This window comes from Gordionus sp. m RMFG-2023, chromosome 5 (genome assembly GCF_954871325.1).
Source record: "Gordionus sp. m RMFG-2023 chromosome 5, tfGorSpeb1-WG-v2, whole genome shotgun sequence".
NCBI classification, from domain to species: domain Eukaryota; kingdom Metazoa; phylum Nematomorpha; class Gordioida; order Chordodea; family Parachordodidae; genus Gordionus; species Gordionus sp. m RMFG-2023.
Genome location: NC_088779.1, coordinates 19,202,428 through 19,227,284, shown reverse-complemented (window position 1 = coordinate 19,227,284; position 24,857 = coordinate 19,202,428). Strand labels below are relative to the sequence as shown.

At 26.3% G+C, this 24,857-nt stretch overlaps 1 protein-coding gene across 4 annotated transcripts; it reads right to left on the bottom strand.

Annotated features, from left to right (window-relative positions):
* Positions 1–3,027: 3,027 nt before the first annotated feature.
* LOC135929294 (tumor protein D52-like) lies at positions 3,028–24,445 on the bottom strand. Of its 4 annotated transcripts, XM_065465808.1 has the most exons (8): positions 24,312–24,445; positions 13,260–13,393; positions 9,882–10,030; positions 9,543–9,590; positions 9,177–9,236; positions 8,906–9,019; positions 8,657–8,717; positions 3,033–3,537 (listed from the first exon to the last, which is right to left on the bottom strand). In XM_065465808.1, exons 1-8 carry the CDS (start codon positions 24,349–24,351, stop codon positions 3,445–3,447), a joined length of 699 nt encoding a protein of 232 aa, XP_065321880.1. In that variant the 5' UTR covers positions 24,352–24,445; the 3' UTR covers positions 3,033–3,444. The 4 variants fall into 4 exon arrangements, with proteins under 4 accessions (XP_065321882.1, XP_065321880.1, XP_065321883.1 ...); XM_065465810.1 differs by lacking the exon at positions 9,177–9,236 and having other exon boundaries at positions 3,028–3,537; XM_065465809.1 differs by lacking the exon at positions 9,543–9,590 and having other exon boundaries at positions 3,068–3,537.
* Positions 24,446–24,857: the final 412 nt, after the last annotated feature.

Below are 24,857 nucleotides of genomic sequence, written 5' to 3'. Positions count from 1 at the left end.
GGCTGCTTGCAATCATTGCAAGAGTATTATAAAATGTAAAGGCAAAACAACATCTCCTCTTATTAATCATTATAATAGGTTTCATTCACACCTTAGTAGAAAAAATAATAAAATTGACATTTTTTTAAAGTCTACACCAAATTCTTCAAAAAAAAATAATTTTAAGGATAATTTATTAAAATTATTGATAAATAATAATAATATACCTTTTAAAATTATTAATTCAAATGACTTTAAAAATTTTATAAGTGATCTTGATTGTTCTGTAAAATCAATATGCTCCAATACTCTTAAATTGCACATGTATAATATATTTGCAGAAAAAGAACAGTTGGTAAAGGAAAAATATATAAAAATAAAAGTCAGATTAATTTTTCATCTGACATTTGGACTAGAAACACAGGTTCCTTTTTTAGGGCTAACAGCCCATTTTATTGATGATAATTTTAAAATAAATAACATAATTTTGGATGTCAGTCCAATAAATGAAATAAATTCAGGTGAAAATATATTTAAAGCCTTTGTTAAAATAATTAAAAATTATAATTTAGAGAATAAAAATTTATATATAACTTTAGATAATGCAACTAATAATAAAACATTTATTGATAATAAAAATAGGGCACATCCGATGCTTTGCCCATGTAATTAATTTAATATCCAAAGAAATTTTAAAAATGTTAGATCCTTCAATTCTAAAACTAAGAAACATTATTAGAATGATTCGTATGTGGTGAAAGGCAAATGCATATCGGATCCCCATGCTCTCGAGCAAGGGATTATCTATCACTACAAGGAACATCAACTGCTTGTGAAAGGCTTTTCTCAGTTGGAACTAATTTATTGTCAAAAAACGGCATGTCATATGGAAGAAAAGAAAAGATAAACTCTGCCTTAAAAATTGGCTTAAATTATAAATTAAATTAATAATATACATTTTAATTTTGTTTATAATTTGATTATAATTATTTATTATCAGATTATTGATTACATATTATTATAATTTTTTCTGTTTAAAGGCAAATTTGTAATAAAAAAATTTGTCAATATATTTGAGTATGATTTATTTTATTAAAAAAATTAATTCGAATCGAATACAAATATTAGATTTTATTATTCGTACGAATTCAAATAGTAAATTATATGAATAATGCACTATTCGATTTGAATTCGTTTTTGAATAGGCCTACTTTTTAGTAATATAATTACACTATATTTCTCACCCACTTTTAAATACATTGTGCTTAAAGTGTAAATTAAATCATTTAAGCAGAGTTAAGGAGCGGCGCTCATTTTCAAACACTTGGAGCGCCCTCCTTTTTAAAATTGAGAAGCAGGAGCTAGATCCTTTTAGGGCTGGAGTAGAAAAGCGCCGCTCCACCGCTCTTTTAAATTTATAATATATTATTTTTTAAATATAAATAATATTTGTTACTTAAAATTCAATAAAAATGAAATTTTATTTTATTTAAATTTATCCATTATTAAATGTATAGCCGAGTTTTATATTGGTTTTTCATCTAATCATTTTAAATATTAAACATCAAGTTTTTCCTTTTTATATTGAAAATTTTTTGGAAAATCTGTAAGTCATATTAATATTCATTTTATAGTTATATAATAAAAAATAGTTTTAGATATTATGGATTTAGAGATCATAGACGAAGAAATCGAATTTCCATTTCCATAATTCAAAAAATATTTTAAACTTCTAAAAGATGTTGATCCAAATTTAAGGGCAAAATGCCTTTTGTGTTTAAATAAAACTATTTAATTTTCAAAAGTGTGTAGCTTCAATCTAAAAAAAGCATCTAAAAGTAAAAAATCTTTCTTTTAAATACAAAATGATTTGAAAGATTTTTTTGGATTCCATGAAATTAATCATCAGGAAGATAGTATATTGGACAAATATTTTTTAAATAATGATACCAAAATTACTATTTATGATAAATTCCCTGAATTAAATATCTTTATAAAATACAATATCCCGCTTCTCTCTAGTGCTCCTGTGGAGCGCCTATTTAGTATTGCAAGAGGTCTTAGGGGAGAGGCGTGGATGCTCGTTAGATTCTAATTTAGAAAATTTATTACTATTAAAAGCTAATAAAAGGTTATAAATATTTATATATAATATTATATAAATAAAGCTTTCTGATAAAAAAAATATGATTTTGTTTCGCATACCTTCTAAAAAAATAAAAATCAAAGGAGCGGTTATGGCGTGGCACTTTATTACTTGGAGCGGGAGATAGCTCCTAAAAATGTAGTATCGGGAGCGTGAGCTACCTCATTTTGTGAAGGTAGGAGCGGGAGCTAGCTATGTTTAAAAAGGAGCGTTAACAACTCTGCGTTTAAGTAAAATTTTTATTTAACAAGTAATGTTTATATATATTTAAAAATATTAAATCTTAAATTTCTTTTAAGAAATCGGAGTGATTTAAATCTATATTTTTATTAGTTTAACCCATTCTATTATATGATTTCCGTTTTTATACCCTTTTTCAATGATGAGCAGAAGTCGAAATTTGAATCCTGGCCAACAAATTTGTTAAGCCTGTGTTTATTACAATACAATTAAGATTTTGAAATATTGCCCTGATGTTCCAATATTAAAACGCTCTAAAGACTTTTAATAAATATGATTGGAATTGGTAATGAATAGAATTGAAAATTATTATTTTTATGCCTAACCTATATATCCCGTACTCAATGGGTTGCCAGACCTTCATGAAAAAGCAAGCAAAAATTAGAGCACAATAAGAATCCCTATTTATTGATATTGGTAGTTTTATTTAAATTATAATCTTTATGAATCCATTATCTAGATTTTTCTTTTTGAATAATTATTAGAAGATAAATCAAATAGATTTTATTCAATTGAAACAAATTATATTAAGGAGATAAGTGGTGTAAAAGGATAGAAACATTTAACAGATCGTTTATTATTTATAGATCTCAATCTAAAAATAATTAGTTAATTAAAATTTTTATTTTATTAGCTGATTATAACATATTAATATATTGAATATTTACCTATATTTATAAATAAATACTTTAAAGTTATCTGGAATCATAATATAGATAAATAAAAATATGATTGAATATTGTAATTAAAATTTCCTTTATAGAATGAAAATAAATAAATAAAACGCGTTAAACAAATAAATGAGCACAATGTTATAAATAATCGTTAAATATAATTGGTCACTTTGTCAATGAAAACCAAAAATTCGAAAAATAAATACATTTGCTTTAAACATAAAATTTATTAGCGAATAAATTTATATATAACTAATTATTTTATTACGATCGAGACCAACATTGTTTTTATTCGTGTAACGATTAAATTTAATAAAGACTAAAATACCGTAATTAAAGTTTAGTTCTGAAAAATATAAATTCAAAAAAAATGATGCATCATTTTAAGGCAAAAAAGGTTAGAAATTATTTGTCAGAAGTTATCAAAGTAGCAACTGGATCTTCATCTATACCACTCTTGACTATCGGTGATGTAGCTGCGTTTCCTGTTATCTTACCCTTAATGTAAAATAAAGTTATTGTTTAATGCAAAAAAATAATAAGCTGTTGCAAATTAGAGCCCTGCATTGGGCCTTTTTCGTAGGTTGGACGGTGGCCAATAAAATATTTAGGATTTATTTTCCAGGTCCGAATCCGCTAATTCTTTTTCCAGTCAAGTTTGAAAAAAATGTAAAATAATTTTATTACGTATTAAAACCAAAACAAATATTTAAAAAATATGTGGAACTTTACTATAGATAAAATAGAGGCTTTTCCTCAAAAAAAGAGATACAAAAAATGTTAACAGATATGTAGTAGTGTTACAATTGCAAGGTCTCCCCATGTCAGGCGGGAGAGCCCCGTGATTTTTTCCTTAACATGCTTAGTTTATTATATCTTAAAAGTTGAATTGATCAATGGATTTATTTTACAAAAAATGCAAATTAAAACTCTAATAAAATATTCCTGATTTGGAAAAATATAATAAAATTAATCACATTTGAAACATGTATTTGAAATAAATGCTAAAAACACCTTAGGAGGCAATATATGGAATAAAATGTGAGATTGTAAAGTACAATAAAGTAATAACTATTAGAATAAACAATGGATTCAAATTATAACCATCTTATCACCCAGCCCATGCCTCATTATCATCTCCAGCAGATTTTGAACTGGCAACCCTGTTCTAGTATAATTGCTAAATAAAACTTCTAATAACTGTCATTGGGATTTTGATTTGTAAAATTTGATTTTTGGTATAGTCATTATGTATTCCATTTGGTGAGTCATTTTTATTTTTGTAATTTTATGTTTTAGTTTAATCGCGTTAACTTTTTATTATTAGATTTATAAAAGTTGATTATTGTAAAGTCCTTATAATTATGATTATTATAATTTTTTTTAAATGTATTTTTAGTTTATAATTTGAATTTTCGGCATGATTAGGTGGTTTGTAATTTTTAAAAAATGTATTTTTAACTTAGTAATTTTTAATTATTTTTTTAAATTATTATTCACTTCCCTATAAAAAAGGGAAGCAAAATTCTAATATTTCAATTCATTTTTTTTGAATTAATTATTTTCTTTTTCTCTTTTATTTTTATTAATTCATTTTTTTTCAATTCATTATTTTATTTTTTTTCTTTTATTTTTATTAATTCATTTTTTTTAAATAAATTATTTTCTTTTTCTCTTTTATTTTTATTAATTCATATTTTTTTGATAATAAAAATTAGTGTTTTTATGTTTTAAAAAATTAAAATAAAAGGAGTTATTTTTGTTAGATCTTATATATTTTAAAAGGTTATAATTTGAATATTATATTTGTAATAGAATATTATAACTTTCCTACATTGAATATTATATTATCGAGGTTAATCAAATTGCATATAATTAGAAGTTAAATTTGATAATTATATAAAAGTATATATATACAAAAGAATTACAAAAATTCATTATTGTTTTTAACTTTAATGGATATAATAATTTTCTGTGATCGGCACAACGTGATAGTTGGTGCTGTGGACTAAAACCAAAAATAGAAGGTGAAAACAAAATTTTTCTTTGATATTATATTTTTATTTTGTGGAAATTTTGTTGAGCACTGTGGTTATTGAACTTTGTAGTAGAAATAGTGACAGTCAATTATTGGAAGTAGTAGCGAAGAATTGTAAATAAGTGACCGTCAATTATTGGGAATAGTAGCGAAGAATTGTAAACAAGTAATCGTCAATTATTAAAAGTAGTAGCGAAGAATTGTGAAACAAGTGACCGTCATTATTAGAAGTAGTAGTGAATTGCATCATTTCAGTGTTAATTTTACTAATTATTTCCTATTGTTTAGCATTACAAGTAGTAAAAATATTGGTAAAGTTAATCATAAATTTTTTATAAATAATATAAGCTTTTAAATATATTTAGTGCTAACTTAAATTATTTGGATATTTCGAAATTTAAATATTTTGAAAAATTATAAATGAAGAGTTTTAAAATAACAAAATATGTGGAGTTACAGTACAATGTACTGGGGGCCGTGATTGTATTGATAATATGGTTGTGCAATTTATACTTTGGAAGAAAAATATGAAGAAAAAGAAGTATTAGAATCCGTGGACAGTCGTTATTGGTGGAAGGGCATTATGGTGCAGATGATAGATTGGGGAGAGTAACGTGGTTACCGGTGAAAGAGATAATGAAAGGATGGATGAATGCTGATGAAATGGGGAGGATAAACAATGAAAATAACGAGAGAAGTATGACCGTTTACCGAGGACGTAGAGAATTATCGCGACCGTTTAGTATTGGAGCGCCGAGAGGCAGAAATATGGTTTGTTACAAATGTGGTGTAAAGGGGCATATAGCGATTAACTGTCGAAATATGAAATGTTTTGAATGTGGTCAGTGGTCACATTTCAACATTTTGTCCAAGTAAACATGACAGAGTGATATGCGCTGGATGTGGTAGATTTGGATATAGGAAGGAAGATTGTAATGTGGGAAATGTCAATATGAGAGGAGGCTTTCCACAGAGAGGAGAAAGTTCAAATGTAATCATTGTGAGGAGTGTAGAAGGGGTAGCAGCAAAATGCGACATGGTCGAAAATAAAATCATATGTTTCAAATGCCGAGAAGAAGGACATTGAGCGAGAGATTGTGATAGGATATGACTATATGGTTAAAAGATAATTCAGGCCGAGGAGTAGAGGAAGGAGAGGAAATAAATGGTTGTGAAGATGTTAAAGAGGAACAAGTATATCTTCGAGTCCGAAGTATGGTTTAATATAAATTTGAAGATGATATCTATTTTGTTTGATAAAGGCGCGGCCATTTCGGTGATGGGATGAAGATTTTAGGAGACTCTGGCCGAATAGTGCAATAACGAGGGAGAAAATTAAAGTGAGACAGTTTGATTGATCTGAAATGGAGATGATGGGACGTTCGACAGTAAAGGAAGTAGTTAGACCACAAGTGCGAGGTGTAGGAAATGGAGAATTACAAGGGGAGAAGTTATAAGAACAAGGAAGGGAAATGAGGAGACCAGAGGAGTCTGTGGGGGAGTAGGAATTAGTGCAAAAAGGAGTAGTGCGATTAGCCAAGGAGTATGATGAAATTTTTGGTGAAGAGTTGGGTTGTTTGAGAGATTATAAAGCGAACATACGGATGAAGGAGGGATGTGTACCAAAATATTGTCTGCGCGTAGAGTACCTTTTGAGTGGAGGCAAGAGGTAGAGAAAGAGTAGGATCCCTGGGTAAAGGAGGGCATAGCGAGCCCGGTTGAGTACAGCGAGTGGGCGACGCCTTTGGTACCCGTGAAGGAGGCCAATCGGAAGTTGTGTGGAAACGTGAATAGTATGTGGTTGAGATGAAGTATCCGTTACCCAGGATAGAGGAAACATTGGCCTATTTGAAAATAGGCAGATGTTTTTCGAAAGTGGATTTTTCGAATGCATATTTGCAATTACGGGTAAGGAAGGAGATGCAGAGGTTGTTGACTATAACTATGCCAGAGTTTGTTTGCTATTCGGATGTTGCCGTTTGGTTTGAGTGTGTCTGCACCGATGCGAAGAGGTTAGAATTAGTTTTTTACTATATATGGAATTTCCAACGTGGTGGTGGGAATTGTCAGAGGTGATGAAATATGTCCAGTGGGGGTGTCGTGGAAGAGTATTTCCAGCATGTGTCGTAGAAATAGTGGGGTATTAGAGGAGGATGAGTATTTGCAGCGTGTGTTACAGCAGGTGGAGTCTTTTCAGCGTTTATGCAAGTGGGAAGGTATTTCCACTAGGAGTCAGAAATTTTTTTTTGTAATGAAATAAATAAAAAGGGTTTAAGGTTCACGTTACTCATAGAAGAAGACGATGGAGGAATAATGATTATGAAAATATGTTCTAACAAACAATGATAGGTATCCACTTACAACAACAACAGGGTAAAGAATGGTGAAAAAAGAATTCCTAGAGATGATCAAAGGGGTTGGGGTCACAAGGATTGGTTAAATAAAAGGGGGAGGTGTCATAATTGGGATTTTGATTTGTAAAATTTGATTTTTGATATAGTCATTATGTATAGAGTTTAGTGAGTCATTTTTATTTTTATAATTTTATGTTTTAGTTTAATCGTGTTAACCTTTTATTTTTAGATTTATAAAAGTTGATTATTGTAAGGTCATTATAATTATGATTATTATAATTTTTAAAAATATATTTTTAACTTGTTAATTTTTAATTATTTTTTTAAATTATTATTCGCTTCCCTTAGTAATATTTCCATTCATTTTTTTGAATTCATTATTTTCTTTTTCTCTTTTATTTTTATTAATTCATTTTTTTTGTGATAAATAAAATTTAATTCGTTATGTTTTTCAATTGTAATAATTTGGCATTTGAATAAAAAAAATATATTCTGGAAATATTCTGAATGTGTAGTATTCTCGAGGGCACAACGTAAAAATAACAATAATATCAATCTCAAAAAATATATAGAAAATTAAAATAGTAGAAAAAAAATGGTCTGGCAGAGTGTCTAGGGGGATAAGTCCCTTCAGAGGTCTAAAATAATAGTATTGCCCAATAAATTTTTTTAAATTTATTTTTTATGATCAAGCCTGACTTAGAGCCGATTTTTTAAGCTTCAAAATAAATTAATAGATTTGCAAGATCTGAAGATACTTTGTATTAATCGCGCCGGACCAGTTAAAAATTTCAACTGGTTGCCTAGCCTAATTAAAATATTCACCTACCAATTTTTCTCAAATATTTCTAAAAAATTTACAATTTAAAAATCAATTTGTTAAATATTATTTAGAATAGTTAAATAATTTCTTAAGTCCTGATTGTCTAAATTTTTTCACTAAATAGCCATATGCACATTAATAATATATAGACATGAATCGTACTTGTATTTTCAGTTCAAATCTAGCCTGACATTCATATTAAATTTGAACAATAATTTATTATTATTTTTTATTCCAGTTTGGATATTTTTTAAAAAAAATTGGTTAAGTTTTGACGGTTCTGGTTCAAAATTTTGAAAAAATTAGTTTTTGCTGAGGAATAATGCTCAGCCAACCCCAGTCTAAGAGAATGATTTCCCATCTAGATAAGTACAGTTATATATATAATTTAAACATGGAAACCTTAACTGAACAGTATGCATCACCCATCGTATCTTCAAAAGATTTATAAGCCTTAGAATTCCTATAAAAAAATATATTCAATTTATAGAACTAAAGATAAGGATGTCTCATAGAATAATGTAAGTTTTAAGAGAATAAACTAAATCCAATATTTTATTATGTGATTTAAATTATTTATAAAAATTGCTTTTTAAGCACATTTTTTAAAAAAAATTTTCAAGTAAAGATTTTTAAGCCAGAGTAATTAACTTGATATCGCAGAATTTGCTTTTAACACTAGCACTGACCGTAGACAAAAGTGGATTTAACGTTTCATTGAGAGTTTCTCCAGCCTTTTTTACAGTCTCACTCGTCTTTTGGAATCTAAAAATGGAATTAACATTTTTATGTTTTAAAGAAAAAAAAAGAAAATTTAAGCAAAAATGTAGAAAGAGGCTATAAATAAGCATATTATTTTTAGCGTGCAATTTTTTTTATTATAAAATATTTTAAGTGGATAAAACTCATAAGTGTTACTTACAATGGATTCTCTGCGAGTGTTCCGTGTATATCATGCACCACTTCACTCGATTTTTTATAACTTAATTTTTTTTATATATCAAAATATAAGTGATTTTTAAAAATATCTCGTGTGCATTTACTATACTAGACTACAGAAAGCATAAAATAATGTGAAAATGTGTATAAGATGCAATATGATATTTAAATGACGAATGGGTGAAGTAGCAAAAAAGATGGTTGTGCATAAATAATCTAAATTTGTAAGCCATTCAAGCTACAACATATGAAATAAACTTTGGGGGAAAAACAATAAACAAAAAAAGCTGAATAATGTGGCTAATAATAAACATTTTATATATAATAAATATATTCCAATCGAATTTACACAGTAGAATCTGTAAGCCCGTGAATTGATTCACTAGTTCTTCTATAACTGATAATATAGGATTCAAACAAAATTTTAAGTTATAAAAAAATAAGAATAGAAATGTATTAATTTTTTACTTAACCCTAAAAAATTTTTTAAAATGTATTAATCAAATTTATCAAAAGGAGCAAGCAAGCTTAGATAATATCTTTCCCCATTATCTTTAATATAATAAACAATAACATAATTAGGCTGTTTAAAAAATATAATACGTTATACCCGCTTTAAAATCCCATAGCTTAAGAAAAAGTCTACAGTGCAATTTTAAAAGTTAATAAGGATTTAAATGCGACTTACGCGGTACTTTCTTTAATATTTTTGAGGCCTTGGTTAATATCGTCTCTAATTTCTTGTATAGGCGATATACCGAGCTTGGTTTTAATTTCCTCGGCGTGCCTCAATTTGGCATTCAGGACAGATCTCAAAGTTTGAATCTCATCTTCGGTCTTTTAAAATTATTTTAGAAGGATAAACTAAAGCTAAACTTTTAGACTAGTTTTTGGTATTATTCACATTTTTTCATTTTGCGATAAATTTTTTTTAAGATTTATGAAAAAAAACTAAATCTATATAAAATATAGGAGATTTCCAAATAATATATTTTTTTTAATTAGCAGTCAAAAACTTGGCTTTGTTTTAAAAATCTTATTTTCAGTCTAAATTTAGTTTATAATTTTATGATCTATAATTAAATTTTTAAATTATTTTATATATCTGTTTTTATTCAAACTTCATCAATGTTTATAAGTGAAAATAAAAACAAAACTTTAAATCAATCATTATTTTTCTTAAAAAGAACTTGTCTGAAATTAATTAGTTTATTAAAATTTTTTTATAAATGGATATAATTTCGAGACTATCTTATTGTAATAATTAATATAAGAAATCTAAAACAGGTTAAATTCCTTAAATATAATGTAATATTATAAGTAAGGAATTATTTTCTGCATTGAGTATGTTCGTATTCATTTCTATTTCACGGATTCAAAAAGGCGCTAGCCAGATAAATAATCAAAATATAAAAAATATTTTCTATAAACGAAAAAGTCAGTGTTGTTATCCCGTACTTTTAAAAGTAGAGCGCTGCCGCTACCATTACTTATCAAAAAAAGTAGCACGCTATTTATTAGCTACCGTTTTAAAAAAGTAGTTTTTATAAAAAAAATTACAAATAAATTTGTTTTATCTTATGTTCATAATGTAATTATATATAAAAATAACATATATAAATATTTTAAAAAATATCTAAATATAATTATTGATAAGAGTTTATATAAAAAAATGATTAAAATTAATTATTTCTTGTCATTAATGTGTGCCGACAAAAAATCTTTGTACAAATCGTAATAAATAAATTATCAACCAATGATATTGGCTAAACAGTACATATTATGAAATTGACACTGACTTTATTAATCAGTTTCTGAGAAACATCTGAATGTATTACTAGCATTAATCAATTGGTTTGAATTGAATTCGTTTTTTGGGTGTCGTCACTTCTATACCAAAATTATTCTGATTTTACTATCTTCTTAAATTACTGGCAAAAAAATAAGTATGCTATTAGAATTTAAAAATAAATAAGGTATTTCTAAAATGATAACAGATTTATTAGAGGATATAATTTTAAATAGTTTAGTTTATAGCCAATTTGTTTTTCCATTAAGTTGAAAATATTTTTCCAATTTTGGAAAATAAAATTGATATTATTATTATCGAGACTATTATCTTCTTCCAGTGTAATTTGCTGCAATTATCTGAGTTTGACTCACTTATATTAATGTCCATTTACGTAGACATTTTAAATATTTTACACCAGTTGGTTTGAATTTATAATACAAATTTAGAAAATATAAATTTCAAAATTAAATAATAAAATATAAAAATTATTATTATTATTATGAATTATATATTATATATTATTTTTCGTGCTCATATTTATATTCATATATAATTTTTTTAAATCGAAGATGGTATGGAATTCAACATATATAAATATTTATATTTCATATTTTTTTATTGTATACCTGTAATCAGTACACCTAGCGAAATGATCGTTTGCATCGCTGGATTAATACTTCAATGTTAAAAGAAGCTCTTTACAAATAATATTTACACGAAAATTATAATTTAACCAATTGTTAACTAATTTATTTATATTTTGTTAAATTTATATACAAATTTGTTTTAATAAAAATCGATAGAATATATCTTGGAACTAAGAGTGCCCAAATGAATTATAAAAAATGTAATACAATAAATTATAAATGAGTTTATTTTTTTAAATATTGCAGCGGACGCAACCGCCAATTCATTAGGCGGCAGCTAATTCGACGAGGCGGTGAAAATTTAAAAAAGCCACCGCCGCCAAATAAGACTTAGACGTAAAGGTGTAAAATATCAATATAAATTTTTTTCGGAATTGAAAAATGTGGTGGTTGAGAGGAACGTAACTGACATAGAATTGGATACATGATAAATTATATGTCAACCAAAAAGGGTCAAATTATATATTTCTAAAATGATAATAGCTAGGAAGCTAAAATTTTGTCGTAGTCCAAATTTCATCAAAATAAACAGGGGTTGCGAAATTTTTTGATCAACCTAACCCCAGTGGTGAGATCAGGCCCATATTTGTTTATTTTATTGACGTGAAACGAAAGTGATCTCTATGGCATCTTCACAGCTTTCTCTAAGTTAACAGTTGATTTCACCTGAAAACCGTATCTAATATCAAATTCGCTTTAGGAAAAAATATGTTGCTCGGAGATAAAGCACCTCATTGACCAAAGGCCATAACCTTAATCCAATCCAGCTATTTTAAAAATATGATTTAAATTTGGATTATGATATTAAAAAATTGTCGCCTTGTTGCATATTAAACATAAAACTTTTTCATTGGCAAATTTATTTTAGAATAATGTATTTTAAAAAATGATACATTAGTTTGTTTTGTGATAAAAAAAACTAAAAATAATCGATTTTTTTCATAAATGAATTAATAAGAAAATGTGTTAGTTTGTTTTCGTTTAATAAAGAAAATGACTTTAAATTATTGTATTAGCAAAAAAATTAAATATTATAAACTTTATCATATGAAAAATGAAATATGAGTAATAATCATAAAAAATAAGGTCCAGAAAACCAAATATAATATTATGATATGAAAAGTGCAAGAGTTCTATGCGGACCGGATTAACCCGTAGTTAACAAATCTTATCACGCTGGACCATTTAATTGCCTCATTAAAATTTAAGAAAGTACCCTTTTTTCTTAGCCAACATCCATTTTTAGAATCAGGAGGGCCTTCGCATTATTGACTTAAGGGGGGATCTAGAGGGCGTTGCTAGCATGGACCGCAAATACAATAAGAGTAAACCGACAGAGCATCGACTTTAAATTTTGATATAGGTTTGGATTTAAAAAAAAACTTTTAAATGGTCCAGAGTTTGTAGAATAATATTATTTTTTATTTATTTATTATTAAATCAGGTAACAAAGATCTTGGATGCCATCATACCTCTAGGGCCTACACTTTAAAAAAAATTAATTGTGACAGGGCTTGGGCAGGAAAATGTTGCCATGATCACAGGACGCCGATTATCGATAGTTCCATTTTTTTAAAAAGTCCCATTTTAATATATAATAATATATTTAAAAAATTTTTTAAAAAACTTTGGCCAATTCTAATTGCCACTCCTTTTTCTGGGCGCTTGATTCATCGGAAATGGATGTGGTCGTATTAGGGTGGAAACTTGAATCAGAAGTGGGAGTCGTGTGATGATGAAAATCGCTGGGCTCTAGCAAGCCTTAAATAAATACATTAATTTAATTATTCGTAAAAAATGAAAGTGGAATGAATATATCAAAATACTTTAACGAAAATAGCTAAGTTTGGAGGGGGGATAAGTTTCTAAGATAATGACCAGATAAAAATAACTTGACTAAAACTTACGGAAAAAATATATTAATTTGGTAATGATCAGAAATCTAAGTATAAGAAAATAAAATTTTTTGAATTTGTTTGAGTTACTAGTTAGTTAATAATAAGAAATACTTTTGAAAAAAAGGCAAACCTCATCATTTCCTTATTATATTAGTATGAAATAAAAATAGGATATCATAAAACCCAATATTATAAAAAAAAATCAATATTCTTGAATTATAATATTACTACTCACTATTAATTATTAAAAGTCGTTTAAGAGAAGGAGAAATTTAATCATAAAGAAAGGTTTTTCTTTCATCTTTTAAAAAATTCATCAACCTTGAAGATGACATATTTAAATGTTATTTATTAAGAAAAGAAAATTACCGCCTTTGAATAGTTTATAACAAGGTAGACCTCACCTCATCATTATCAACAAATATTTATATTACTTATTGGAATCGATTGATAGTTGCACATTAAAATTAGATATTCCAAAAAAAGATAAGCCTAATTATATTAATTATTTTGGATCCCTATATATTAGATATCGTTCCAAAGGTTGGTTCCAACTAGTCATTATAAATAATAATACCCTTTATATTAAACTCAGGCGCGTAGCCAGAAATTTTCTACGGGGTGGGGGGCGATATTTTATAATGAAATGATTTTTCTTAGAGCATTAAAAATTTATTAGAAGAACTAATCAGAAAATGATAATTTCGAACACAAATAACAAAATATTAAGAGCGAATATAAAACGCTTAAAAAATATTATAGCTATATAAACTTTGGGCTGTGCCGATCCACATTTCACCGATCGATCCGATATTTATATTGGTTTTCTACCCCCCCCCCCTCCTTGAACCAAATGTAATTAAAAATCCATATTTTCATCAAATTATGGATTTAATTTTATTTTAATATTTTTATTTCTATAATATATTATAATAGATAAAAAATATATATTTAATAATGTATCCATTTTATTTTAAATAATATATATGTGTTGGTGTGAATTATAAAATTGTAATATTTAATATATATTTGATTTTTTAATAAATATGAGAGCCTCTAGATATTCTGATAATAAGCTTCTACGATGTGGACTATCTATCCTACCGTACTCAGATGGAACAATTGCTGCAGGAGGCGCCAAAAATTTACATGCAAGTTTTGACAAAGTTAGATTATTTTTAGCATTAATTTTCTAATAGTCAAGTAGATCCACAGGGGATCATAAAATTAGCATTTTTAAAATAGTGGGTTTCATACAAACCCTTGTTGGGTTTGAAAAATAATCAGACACCACCCAAACAAATAGGTAAATCATAACTCAACCAAGCAATACTAGATAGAAAATGAAAAATATGTTATTATACCCGTCTAGATATAAAGATTCTTTTAAATATTCCTTAATTTCTTTCAAGTATGACAGATGACAGGTCATCTACATTACTATCGATTTCATTTTATTTGTTAGTTTCTCCTTGATTTTCAATTTAAATAAATAAAACTTAGGGGATGTTGTGCATTTCCATTGTTTTAGAAATATTCAATTTTTATAAAAATAAATAAAAAATATTTTGAATATTATAATAAACTACATAACATAAAATTAAAAAAAGGAAAAAGATCAAATCGAATCGGGGTTTTTAGAGGTATGGGCCCGATCCGATATTTAATATCGGCACAGCCCTAATAAATGTTATGTAAATCACAATAAAATATATAATTAAACATTTTAAAATGATTTTTAAAGTTATTAAAAATATCATCCATAAATGAAAATGCGATTGAGCCAATTTTTCAATAATTTTCTGTATTGGGGATTAGATTTGGATGAGTAGAGCTAGTCTATTTAATCAATTTTAAGATGTCGTAATTTTGATATAGGTTTTTATTCTCTGTAATGAAGAAAAGGCCCTCTCATATGTGCTTGTACTAATTGGTATGTTTGCAAAAATATACAATAATTTTAAATTTAGAAAACTAAATATTATGTAATACTTCATCTGGATTTCTTGAAGGATTATCTACAAAAATGAATCTTTCATTCATTCCATTTAAACTTGGAGGATTATCTATAAAAATGAATCTTTCATTCATTCCATTTAAATCTGAAATTAATTGGCCTTCAGGTACATTTATATCCTAAGAATAAAATTTAGCTAAATATTTCATTTTTTAATATCAAGATTTGATCTATCCTCAGATCAGAGTTATAAGATATAGTATTTGTAAATTGGATAGAACCATTTGAAATCACAAATCGCTCATCGATTTGAGTCAAAATTAAATCCAAAAGTTGAATAAAAACGGTTATTTTATAATAATCCTTAATTGAGCCTATATTAATATTCGATTTATTTGTCGGTGAAAGAGGCTTATGAATCTCAAAATTATTGCATCTAAAACAATCACATATCTGGTCGATATTATCTTTAGTTTTCTAAGTTGTAATATAATAATATTCGCGATTCTCATCTTCAGCCAAATCCATTTTTTGAAAAAAATTGTTGTGTAATAAAAAATTTATATATATATATATTCCAATGAAAAAAATATGTAGTTATAATAAATCTATAATTTATCCGCTTCAGGTAAAATATCAATTTCAGGTGATTCTGATATTTCTCTAAGGGCATAATAAATATGCTCTTCTAGAACTAAAATGCTGTACCAGATTGAGATCGAAGGCTCCATCTTGTCGTGCAGCTTTTGAGCACAAAAAGTCTTAGAAATTATTATATTTAGCAAATTCTATTTATTCGGATATCGGAATATTTCATACAATCTACAAATTTTATCATAGTTAATTTATTTTGATTGAAAAAATTTTCACAAATCCATCATTGTCTATTTAAAAATATAAGAAAATAAACTTCAAATTTTCGTGAGATAAAATATTTGTATACAAGAAATATATTTTAAATTAATTTTAACTTTTTGCTAATATTTAGAATAGAATATAACCTAATTGAAATAGAATACTTGAAATTCACAATTCATATTTTCCCAAAATTGTTGGGGGGGGGGGGGGGAATTTCTCCCAGTTCCCGACCCACTGGCTTTGCGCCTGGTTAAACTTATTTATTTAAATAAGAGTATTGATATCGACGTTTCCACGTCAATTCGGCGCGTATCTATTACAGTTGCAATTTATTATAAATTACTTAGTATAAAAATATAAGGATGATTAAATAGAAGTCATTTTGAATGTTGGTATTATTAATTATTTCTACATATTTATTTTTACAAAAATCTCAATTTTATTTACTAAATGTATATCGAAAAAAATTAACTAATATTTATACCGTTTTCTTTAATGGACCATTTTACCACATTATAAGGTATGTTGATTAGTAGCCAATATTATGTAAGCCTGGAGATCTTGCGCATAGAAGGAAGAAAGAAAAAGAAAGATTTGACATAGGACCAACATTCAAAATGATTTCTATTTAATCATCCTTATTTTTTTATACTAAGTAATATATAACAAATTGCAACTGTAATAGATACGCGCAGAATTGACGCTGCGCTGAATTATCGCAGCGCCGAATTTTCCGCGCCGAATTGACGTGATACCGATATAGACCGATAATTTTAACTTTGCCAAGCTGATGTCTAAAAATAAAGAATAATTTTTTTATATTATATTATCTCATAGAAATAAACTCATACTTGTTTTATAATTTATTTTATGTTACTATTTAAATAATAAAAGATGGCTTGATAACGGTGGTGGACCGATGATATATATACTTTGAAAAAAGCAGATATAAATTAACTCGCATCTCAATGTTTAGCGGATTTCTTCCGGTATGAGTGTGTAGATTTAAGTCGAATTAGCTTATTTTTAGCTATAAATCAACCCCAACTATATAGTAAGAATTGAAAATTTTGTTCCGACCTTTTCAATTTTCGAAATTTTTTAGGCGCGTCATATGTGGTACTAGTTAAATTAAAAACTGAATTTTAGCTCGTAAATAATATAACATTTGAGATATTGGGGATCTAAGATAGAAAAATTGATCTTTTTTTCTTTACCTTTCTCGGTGTATATTTATAACTAAGTCGATAAGTAATTGAAATTAGGAAAAAAACAAAATGTCCATTTAAGTTTATAAAATTTTTAAAATAACTCGCTTCAATTTTTTTCCCTGTTGCTCGTTTACTATTTTTAAAATAATTTCTTTAATAATTGGTATGTCTGCTTAATTTTCTCAATGTATAAATATGTACGCTTTATATGAACGATTTAAAAAAAACAAAAGGCTTTTTTTATTGTTTAAAACCATTTTAAAGCAATATATATCTTATAAAAAATACCTGAAAATTGGTTTTTATAAATAAATATGAATCTTTAATTGCATTATATAACGCCATTAATTTTATATATTTGGGTCAATCCCTGACAAGTAGATTATGATTCGGGCCCCTTTTAAAATTGTTAAAATTTCAGGAATTATTTAGAGCAAAAAAATAAGAAAGCCGTTTATTTAGCTTCACGGTTCCCGAGATACAAGGACTCAAAATTGCAAAAAATAGCCACCAATAAATCTGTAAAATATTTTCATTATATCTCAAAAACTATTTATAGTAAAAATGAATTATCATAATGTAGGGGAAAAAAATCTTTAAAGGTATATCGAAAGAGAAAAATAAATTTGGTGTCAATTTGAGTCTTATCCGATTTATCCATAATGCCTTACCCGTGTTTCTAGGCAATAAGGGCTGGTTTTCTAAAAAAAATTACCTTTTATTTAGACACCTTTTATAAATATATATACGATGTGAAAATCTTGACACATCGGCTAGTGTTGCTAAACGACTAGATTTAAATCGATTTTAAAAACGGTTAACTCAATGTTTTATTCAGAAAAATATTACAGGCCTAAGGATTTTATTCATAGATGAAGGTTTGGATATTTGTAGCGAAATCTCGAGGCATAGGAAATATTTTTCTGGTATATTGAGTTAGCCGTTTTAAAAATAGGCTCAAATCGAACCGTTTAACAACACTACCAGATTATTCCGAAATATGCATTTATAACAAAAATTGATTTGCATAAAATAGATAGCAAAGAAAGAAAGAAAGAAAGAAAGAAAGAAAGAAAGAAAGAAAGAAAGAAAGAAAGAAAGAGAAAAAACAAATTATAGTTGAAAATTTATTGCTAACTTACCAATAAGAGGATATTTTTATATTAAAAAATTTCGAATTCCTATTAAATGTACCAATTAAACTGAGGGGCGGTGGAATCAAATGTCCATTAGACATCTAATACACTGTGACAAGAAAAATGGGAGAAGAAAATAAAAACAAGTTTTGGTGCAGAATTTGACGTTGAGTTCGAATCCGTTTTCCAAATTTTTTCTACACGTCAAGTTTTAAAAATATTACCACATAAAGACAACTTTTCGAAATCTCAAAAATAGTAAAATTTAGGTTTTTATACCGATATATTTTAAAAAGTATCGAATAAAAATCCCTGAAAATTGGTAATAGTGTTAAACTTATATTTCTTTATAAATTTACTAATTTTTATAATTTTTTATCGATTGGTTTTTCGTTTTGGGGGTCTTAAGTTTTCAATTTAAATTACTATCAAAATTATTAACTTTAGAAGATAAATTTTATATAATTTTGCTTCAAATATGCTCAAGATTATATATTAATTCTAATTATGTTTCAAAAGTACTCTATGCCATGAAAATTCAACCAAAATCTATAAATTAAAAAAGTCGGTACAGATATTTTCGAACTTTTTAATTTGTACACTTTTATTGAATTTTCTCTGCATAAAGCGTTTTTAAAGCAAAATTAAGGTAATATTTATCTTTTTTAGTTGTATTTAGTAATATTTTATGCATTTATGATCAATTTATACCAAAATCAGATATCTGTACCCACTTTTTTAATTTGTACTCTTTTTGAATTGATGAAGCAAAATTCATTTAAAATGCAATAATTGGTAATTTTTTCATATTTTTTATTAATATTTATCTTTTTTAGATGTATTTAAGAATATTTGTTTTTTTAATCAATTTATATCAAAATATATGATTTTCCAATGGAGTACCTTGAACCCGTAGTAAGGGCAATAAATAATAATGCCAAATAACGAGTAGGAAGCAAGAAGAAGAATTATTTTTTTCGCGCTTAATTTTTCATAAATATTTAATTTCTTTCATTAATTTTTTTTTAAATTGGATTTTAAATATTATTCAAATTCCCTCCTTATATAATATTCTACAAAAAATTAATGCCGAGGTCCCCTTGTTTAAAGTGCGTCTCTAAATTTTGTTACATCTGTGTGGGCTATATATTGCCCGCACAAAAATGTCCAATTTCTCCAATCATTCAAAGGATTTATGAAATTTATTACAATATTCCACTCTGCGATTTGGATAAACCATTTGCCCCTAATTACATATGTAAAACATGTTATAATTCTTTTAATTCATGGGTAAATGGAAAACGGTCATATTTGCCTTATTCGAAACCTGCATTTTGGCACGTAGCAAGAAATCATTCGTGGGATTGTTATTTTTGCTCGACTAGTATATTTGGGTTTAACAAAAAAAATAAGAAGAAGTTATCCTGAAATTTCGTAGGTTGTTTATCCGGTAAAATATAATAAATAAATATATTAAATGTAAGCTATATTAAAAAAGATTTTATAAATAAAGGTAAATTTAAAAAATATGGTTGTTTAAAAATTGAGTAAGGATTTTATAAAAAAAAAATGTATAATAATAATAAGGAAGGTTTGCTGCAAAAATTAAGATATTTTTTTAGTTGTAGAGATCATTAGAACCGAAGTTATAAACCTTCAAAAAGTGCTAAAAATGACCTTTTTGGCCACTATAACCTAAAATAAATAAAAAACCTGACGTGCTAGAAAAACTGACAGCGGATTTAGAATATGCATAAAAAACTGTCTTAAAACATGTTTATTTTATTTTCTCCCAAAAAATCAAGTCGAAATTTGTCACACAGTGTAATGTATCAAGTCGAAATTTGTCACACAGTGTAATGTATTAAGTATAATAAATTTCTTTCGCATTATTATTCATATTTATTAATGATATAGAAATATAAATTGATAATCAAATTCATTCCATAATTTAAAATTTATTTAAAATAAAATATAGTTAGATAATATAAATTATTATATATTTAAACAAACAAATTAAAAAGATAAAAAGGTTTGATTGTTTCATCTTTAGTTGAAGAACTTACCACATCTAAAATTTGTCATTTATGTACATAATTTGTCAATCAGGATATGTATAAGAATTTGAGGGCTCAAATAGAAAATTAACTAAAACCTCCTTTTTTCGAATATTTTTCTAAAATAGGCCATCCACCATTGATTATCATAGATACATGTTATATATCTATTTTCCATATTAAATTCGCATTAATATTTGAGTGAAAGATTATGTTTAATATTTGCGATTCTGTTGAATAAAATTCTGCTTCAATATTATCTTGAGAAATTAGATAAAAAATATCACATTTTTGCGTTTCTGAAAATCCTTAGGACAAATTATTTGTTCTGTAAATTAGCCATCGCCACTAAACATTTGACTGTACCTCTGATTCCAAGCCGATTTTCCGTGAGATGTGGCCCAGAAATGCCATATCGAAATCATCTTTATGATTGCAAAGATTGATTAAATTTTTGCGAATTTTATATGCTCCATCTGAAAAGTAGAAGAATTTTTGGGCGGCTTTGAAATTTAAGTAGCAGACTAAATATTGAATAGAATAGAAATTGTATTATGAATGAGAGATTTTAATATTAATAATTAACTTAAATGATTTAAATTATCTTGTAATAAATCACAAATAGATGAATGGTAACTTGCGCTTTATTCCATTGAAATCCTTGTACTTCTTGAACCACAAAGGCATAATTTCCAGCAAAATCTGCCTGAACAATATATTCTTAATTTAAATTCATTTTAGTAAAAATCGTATTAAAAAGTTTTTGAGATATAAGCAATATAAAAATTTTACAGGTGCAAATACCTTCATTTGTCGCACCTTAGAGGCTCTGTATCTGGGGAACAGGGTGTGCTAACGAACAAATAAACGGATTTCTTATTTTTTAACCGATCAAAATAATTCCAACAATTTTAAAAATGGTCGACAGAAATTTGCCTTTTTTGATAGATTTGACAGAATGATGGCCCAAAAATTTGAAATATTTTGGTATAAAAAATGGAAATATCCAGTTACTGGTAAGTTAGCTATATATTTAAGGCAAATAAAAATTACAATCGCCAAGGTTTCCCACATCGTATATATATTGATAAAAGATAATAAACTAAATAAAAGAAAATCAAATTTTCGAAAAAATATGGGTAAAATAATACAGGTAAACTGTAAGTTTAAGATGCCAATTTTTTCCTTTTTCGATAGACCTTTAGAGGTTTTTTTTACCTACAAAATGATGGAGGACTTTTAATTTTTTTAAAAAATATAGTTTTTGAGATATATGCATTTTAAAAATTTTAGATTAGATTACTAATTTTCGCCCCTTTAAGGACCTGTATCTCGGGAACCAAGTGTGCTAACGAGCTAAAATAAAACTGATTTTTTAAACTAAAAATAATTTTAGAAATTTTTAACAATAAAAAAGGGTGTCGAAAATGGCAAATTAAGCCGCCGTGCTAATTATTGAAGAAATTATTAGAAAATATGAGCAGTTGGAACAAAAATTTGAAAAATTTTAATTAGACATAAGATGATAATTTATAATGAAAAATTATAATTTTTTCCCCCTAATTAACAATTTTTGACTTGGTTACAAATGGATCTAGTCTTTAATTGATAACTAACAAATTGATTTAGTATTTAGTTGGTAACTAAATATTTACCAGTGACAAAGTACCTAAAATCCCTTTTATCTCAAATATAATTGATAGCAAGCTAAAAAAAATTTTTAACTAAATTATATGACGTGATGATAAATTTTATCAAAAATGAAAGATAAGTGGTTTGTGATGCTTGATTTGACATGGAATAACTGATATTTATTTTAAGACAAACTTAAAATTTAGAAAATTATGTGTTATAAAAAAAATTATTATCCATAAATTATCCATTTTTAAAAATATATTCATATGATCAATTTTTAATGAATCATACCCCTATTTTTACATCAACTGATTTTGTTAACCTCCTTAAAATTCTCTGCATCATCTTATTTATAATACTAACAATTAATATTTGCCCTAAAAAACTAAAATTATAAACAAGCCAATGAAATTATCAAAGAATGTTTACAAAATATTTGACTCAAAATAAAATTATTACAAAAATATTATTGGTATATATGCCTTAATATTAGTAAGGGTTCATTCTTTACACATCAAATAGATCACTTAATTTTACAAAATTTGCCTAGATCAAAAAATTAAACAGACTAGGAATGATAATGGGAAAAAATTCCCACTATGCAGATCTATAATCCAAAAATTATTCGGCCATTAGTTCCTTGAGAAAAATTATTTCCCAAATCAGGTGAGTTTGTAACAAGGATGATATATTAAATATATTACCAAGCTAAAAATGTAATATCTGAAGACAATTTTTAATCTATTTAGAGAAGCTGATATTATTATTAAAACAATGATAAAAATTGGTCCCAAACCCAATCCAGTTTAATTTTTATCTTGTGGTACCCAACATTCTGGTTTACCAGTTGGTTTGGCTTTAAAAATAGGCTCTACACTGAACCATGACCTTCACTAGTTTTTATTTTTCATATTTTGGTTTGTAATTTAAATTTCTTTCCAATTTGAAACAAAACAATGGTTTCCGTTGATTTTTATATTATATTTCAACTAAGACACTATAATTTATTTGTCATTGTATAATATTTAAAATATTTCATTATAAAATTTATATCTTTTACTTATAATATTCTGCAAAGTATAGGATACTAAATAATGATAAATATTTTAGGCCTCTCTAAAATAATATAATTTGCAGTTAATTATGTAAAATAAAATTCTTTAGGAATTTTTATTGATTGAATCCAAGCTGAACTTATTATTTTTAGGTTCAGGTTAGGATTCATAAAGGATGGTTTTAATTGAATTCAGATTGAGGATCAATCTTTAGGTGAAGAAAATACAAAGATGATGAATAAAGGAATAGTAAAAATTTAGATTCATTTCTAATGGTCTTTTAAAAAAATTTAAGGCCTTAGAGGGATGATCACTCATTCTTAAATTAATTACATGGAATTATATACTAAATTAAATTATATTTCAAAAGATACTACATACTACAACTGACTTCCACCCTCCTAAACTGTATTGAAAGATGCTGTGATATATATTTAATAGGATACATGTATTATAATAATAAAAAAAATTATAACCTTTATCAAGGGATCATGATGAAGCCACAAATTTTTTAAAAAATCATTAAAAAAATCTTATTTTTTCAAATGTTAAAATATGATTAGTTAATAAGTAGCTTATAATATAAATTAGGTAATATTTATTTTATATATTATAGCTTATAAATAATCTCGAAATAAAATAGGTGATACTAAGCATAATTATATTTATATGTTAAGAAATTTGAATAAAAATAAACAAAAATCTATATAAAATTTAATATGATTTAGATTTGCAGATAAAATTAAAAAAATTCCATAACGATTTTAATATTACATGCAAAATATATGCTTTAAAAACTATGCAATATAAATACAAAACAATCTTTAGGGATATCAGTTTAAAATATATCATTTCAATGTATATAAAATTACTTTCACTATTTGCTTGCTGTTTTTTATGATTTGCAGCCATAATAATGCCTCTGAATTATGAAATATCTAGTTTGCTAAAACAATTTTTAATTGGCAACTCTTAAGCAAACAAAATCAATTAACGTTATCTAAATATTTTTATTAAAAATAAATAAAATTTTAATAACTTTAAACATCACGAACAATACCATTTTTACAAATATTAATTATAATCAGTTCAAATTTACATGCTTATATCGTATAATTATATAAAGAAATTGATTGGGACTTTTGAAACTATCTTCAAATTAATTGTTTTATTAAATATATTTAATTTGCATCATATAAATAGCATAAGACAAAAAGGCCCTTTAACAAATAAGAGGTGGAGGGGGTATTTCGCCGTTTTTTATATTGGAATTCTATCGCGATATTGTGGGAGATGGGGGGGGGGGGGGGGGTTGACAAAGGCGATTATGAACAATTATTTGAGTTTTGAAAATTCACTGTTATTCGATTTTCCAACATATTTTTCTTTTTGAACATGAAATCTCTTTATATCGTTTC

Bases quoted from the DNA above. Each gene is read 5' to 3' on its own strand.
- LOC135929294 (XM_065465808.1), bottom strand. From the start codon at position 24,351: ATGGCTGCAAATCATAAAAAACAGCAAGCAAATAGTGAAA. The intron at 9,591-9,881 runs GTAAGTCGCATT...CTATATTATCAG, and splicing joins AATATTAAAGAAAGTACCGC to TTATAGAAGAACTAGTGAAT. The intron at 9,237-9,542 runs GTAAATTCGATT...AAAAAAATTAAG, and splicing joins GGGCTTACAGATTCTACTGT to TTATAAAAAATCGAGTGAAG.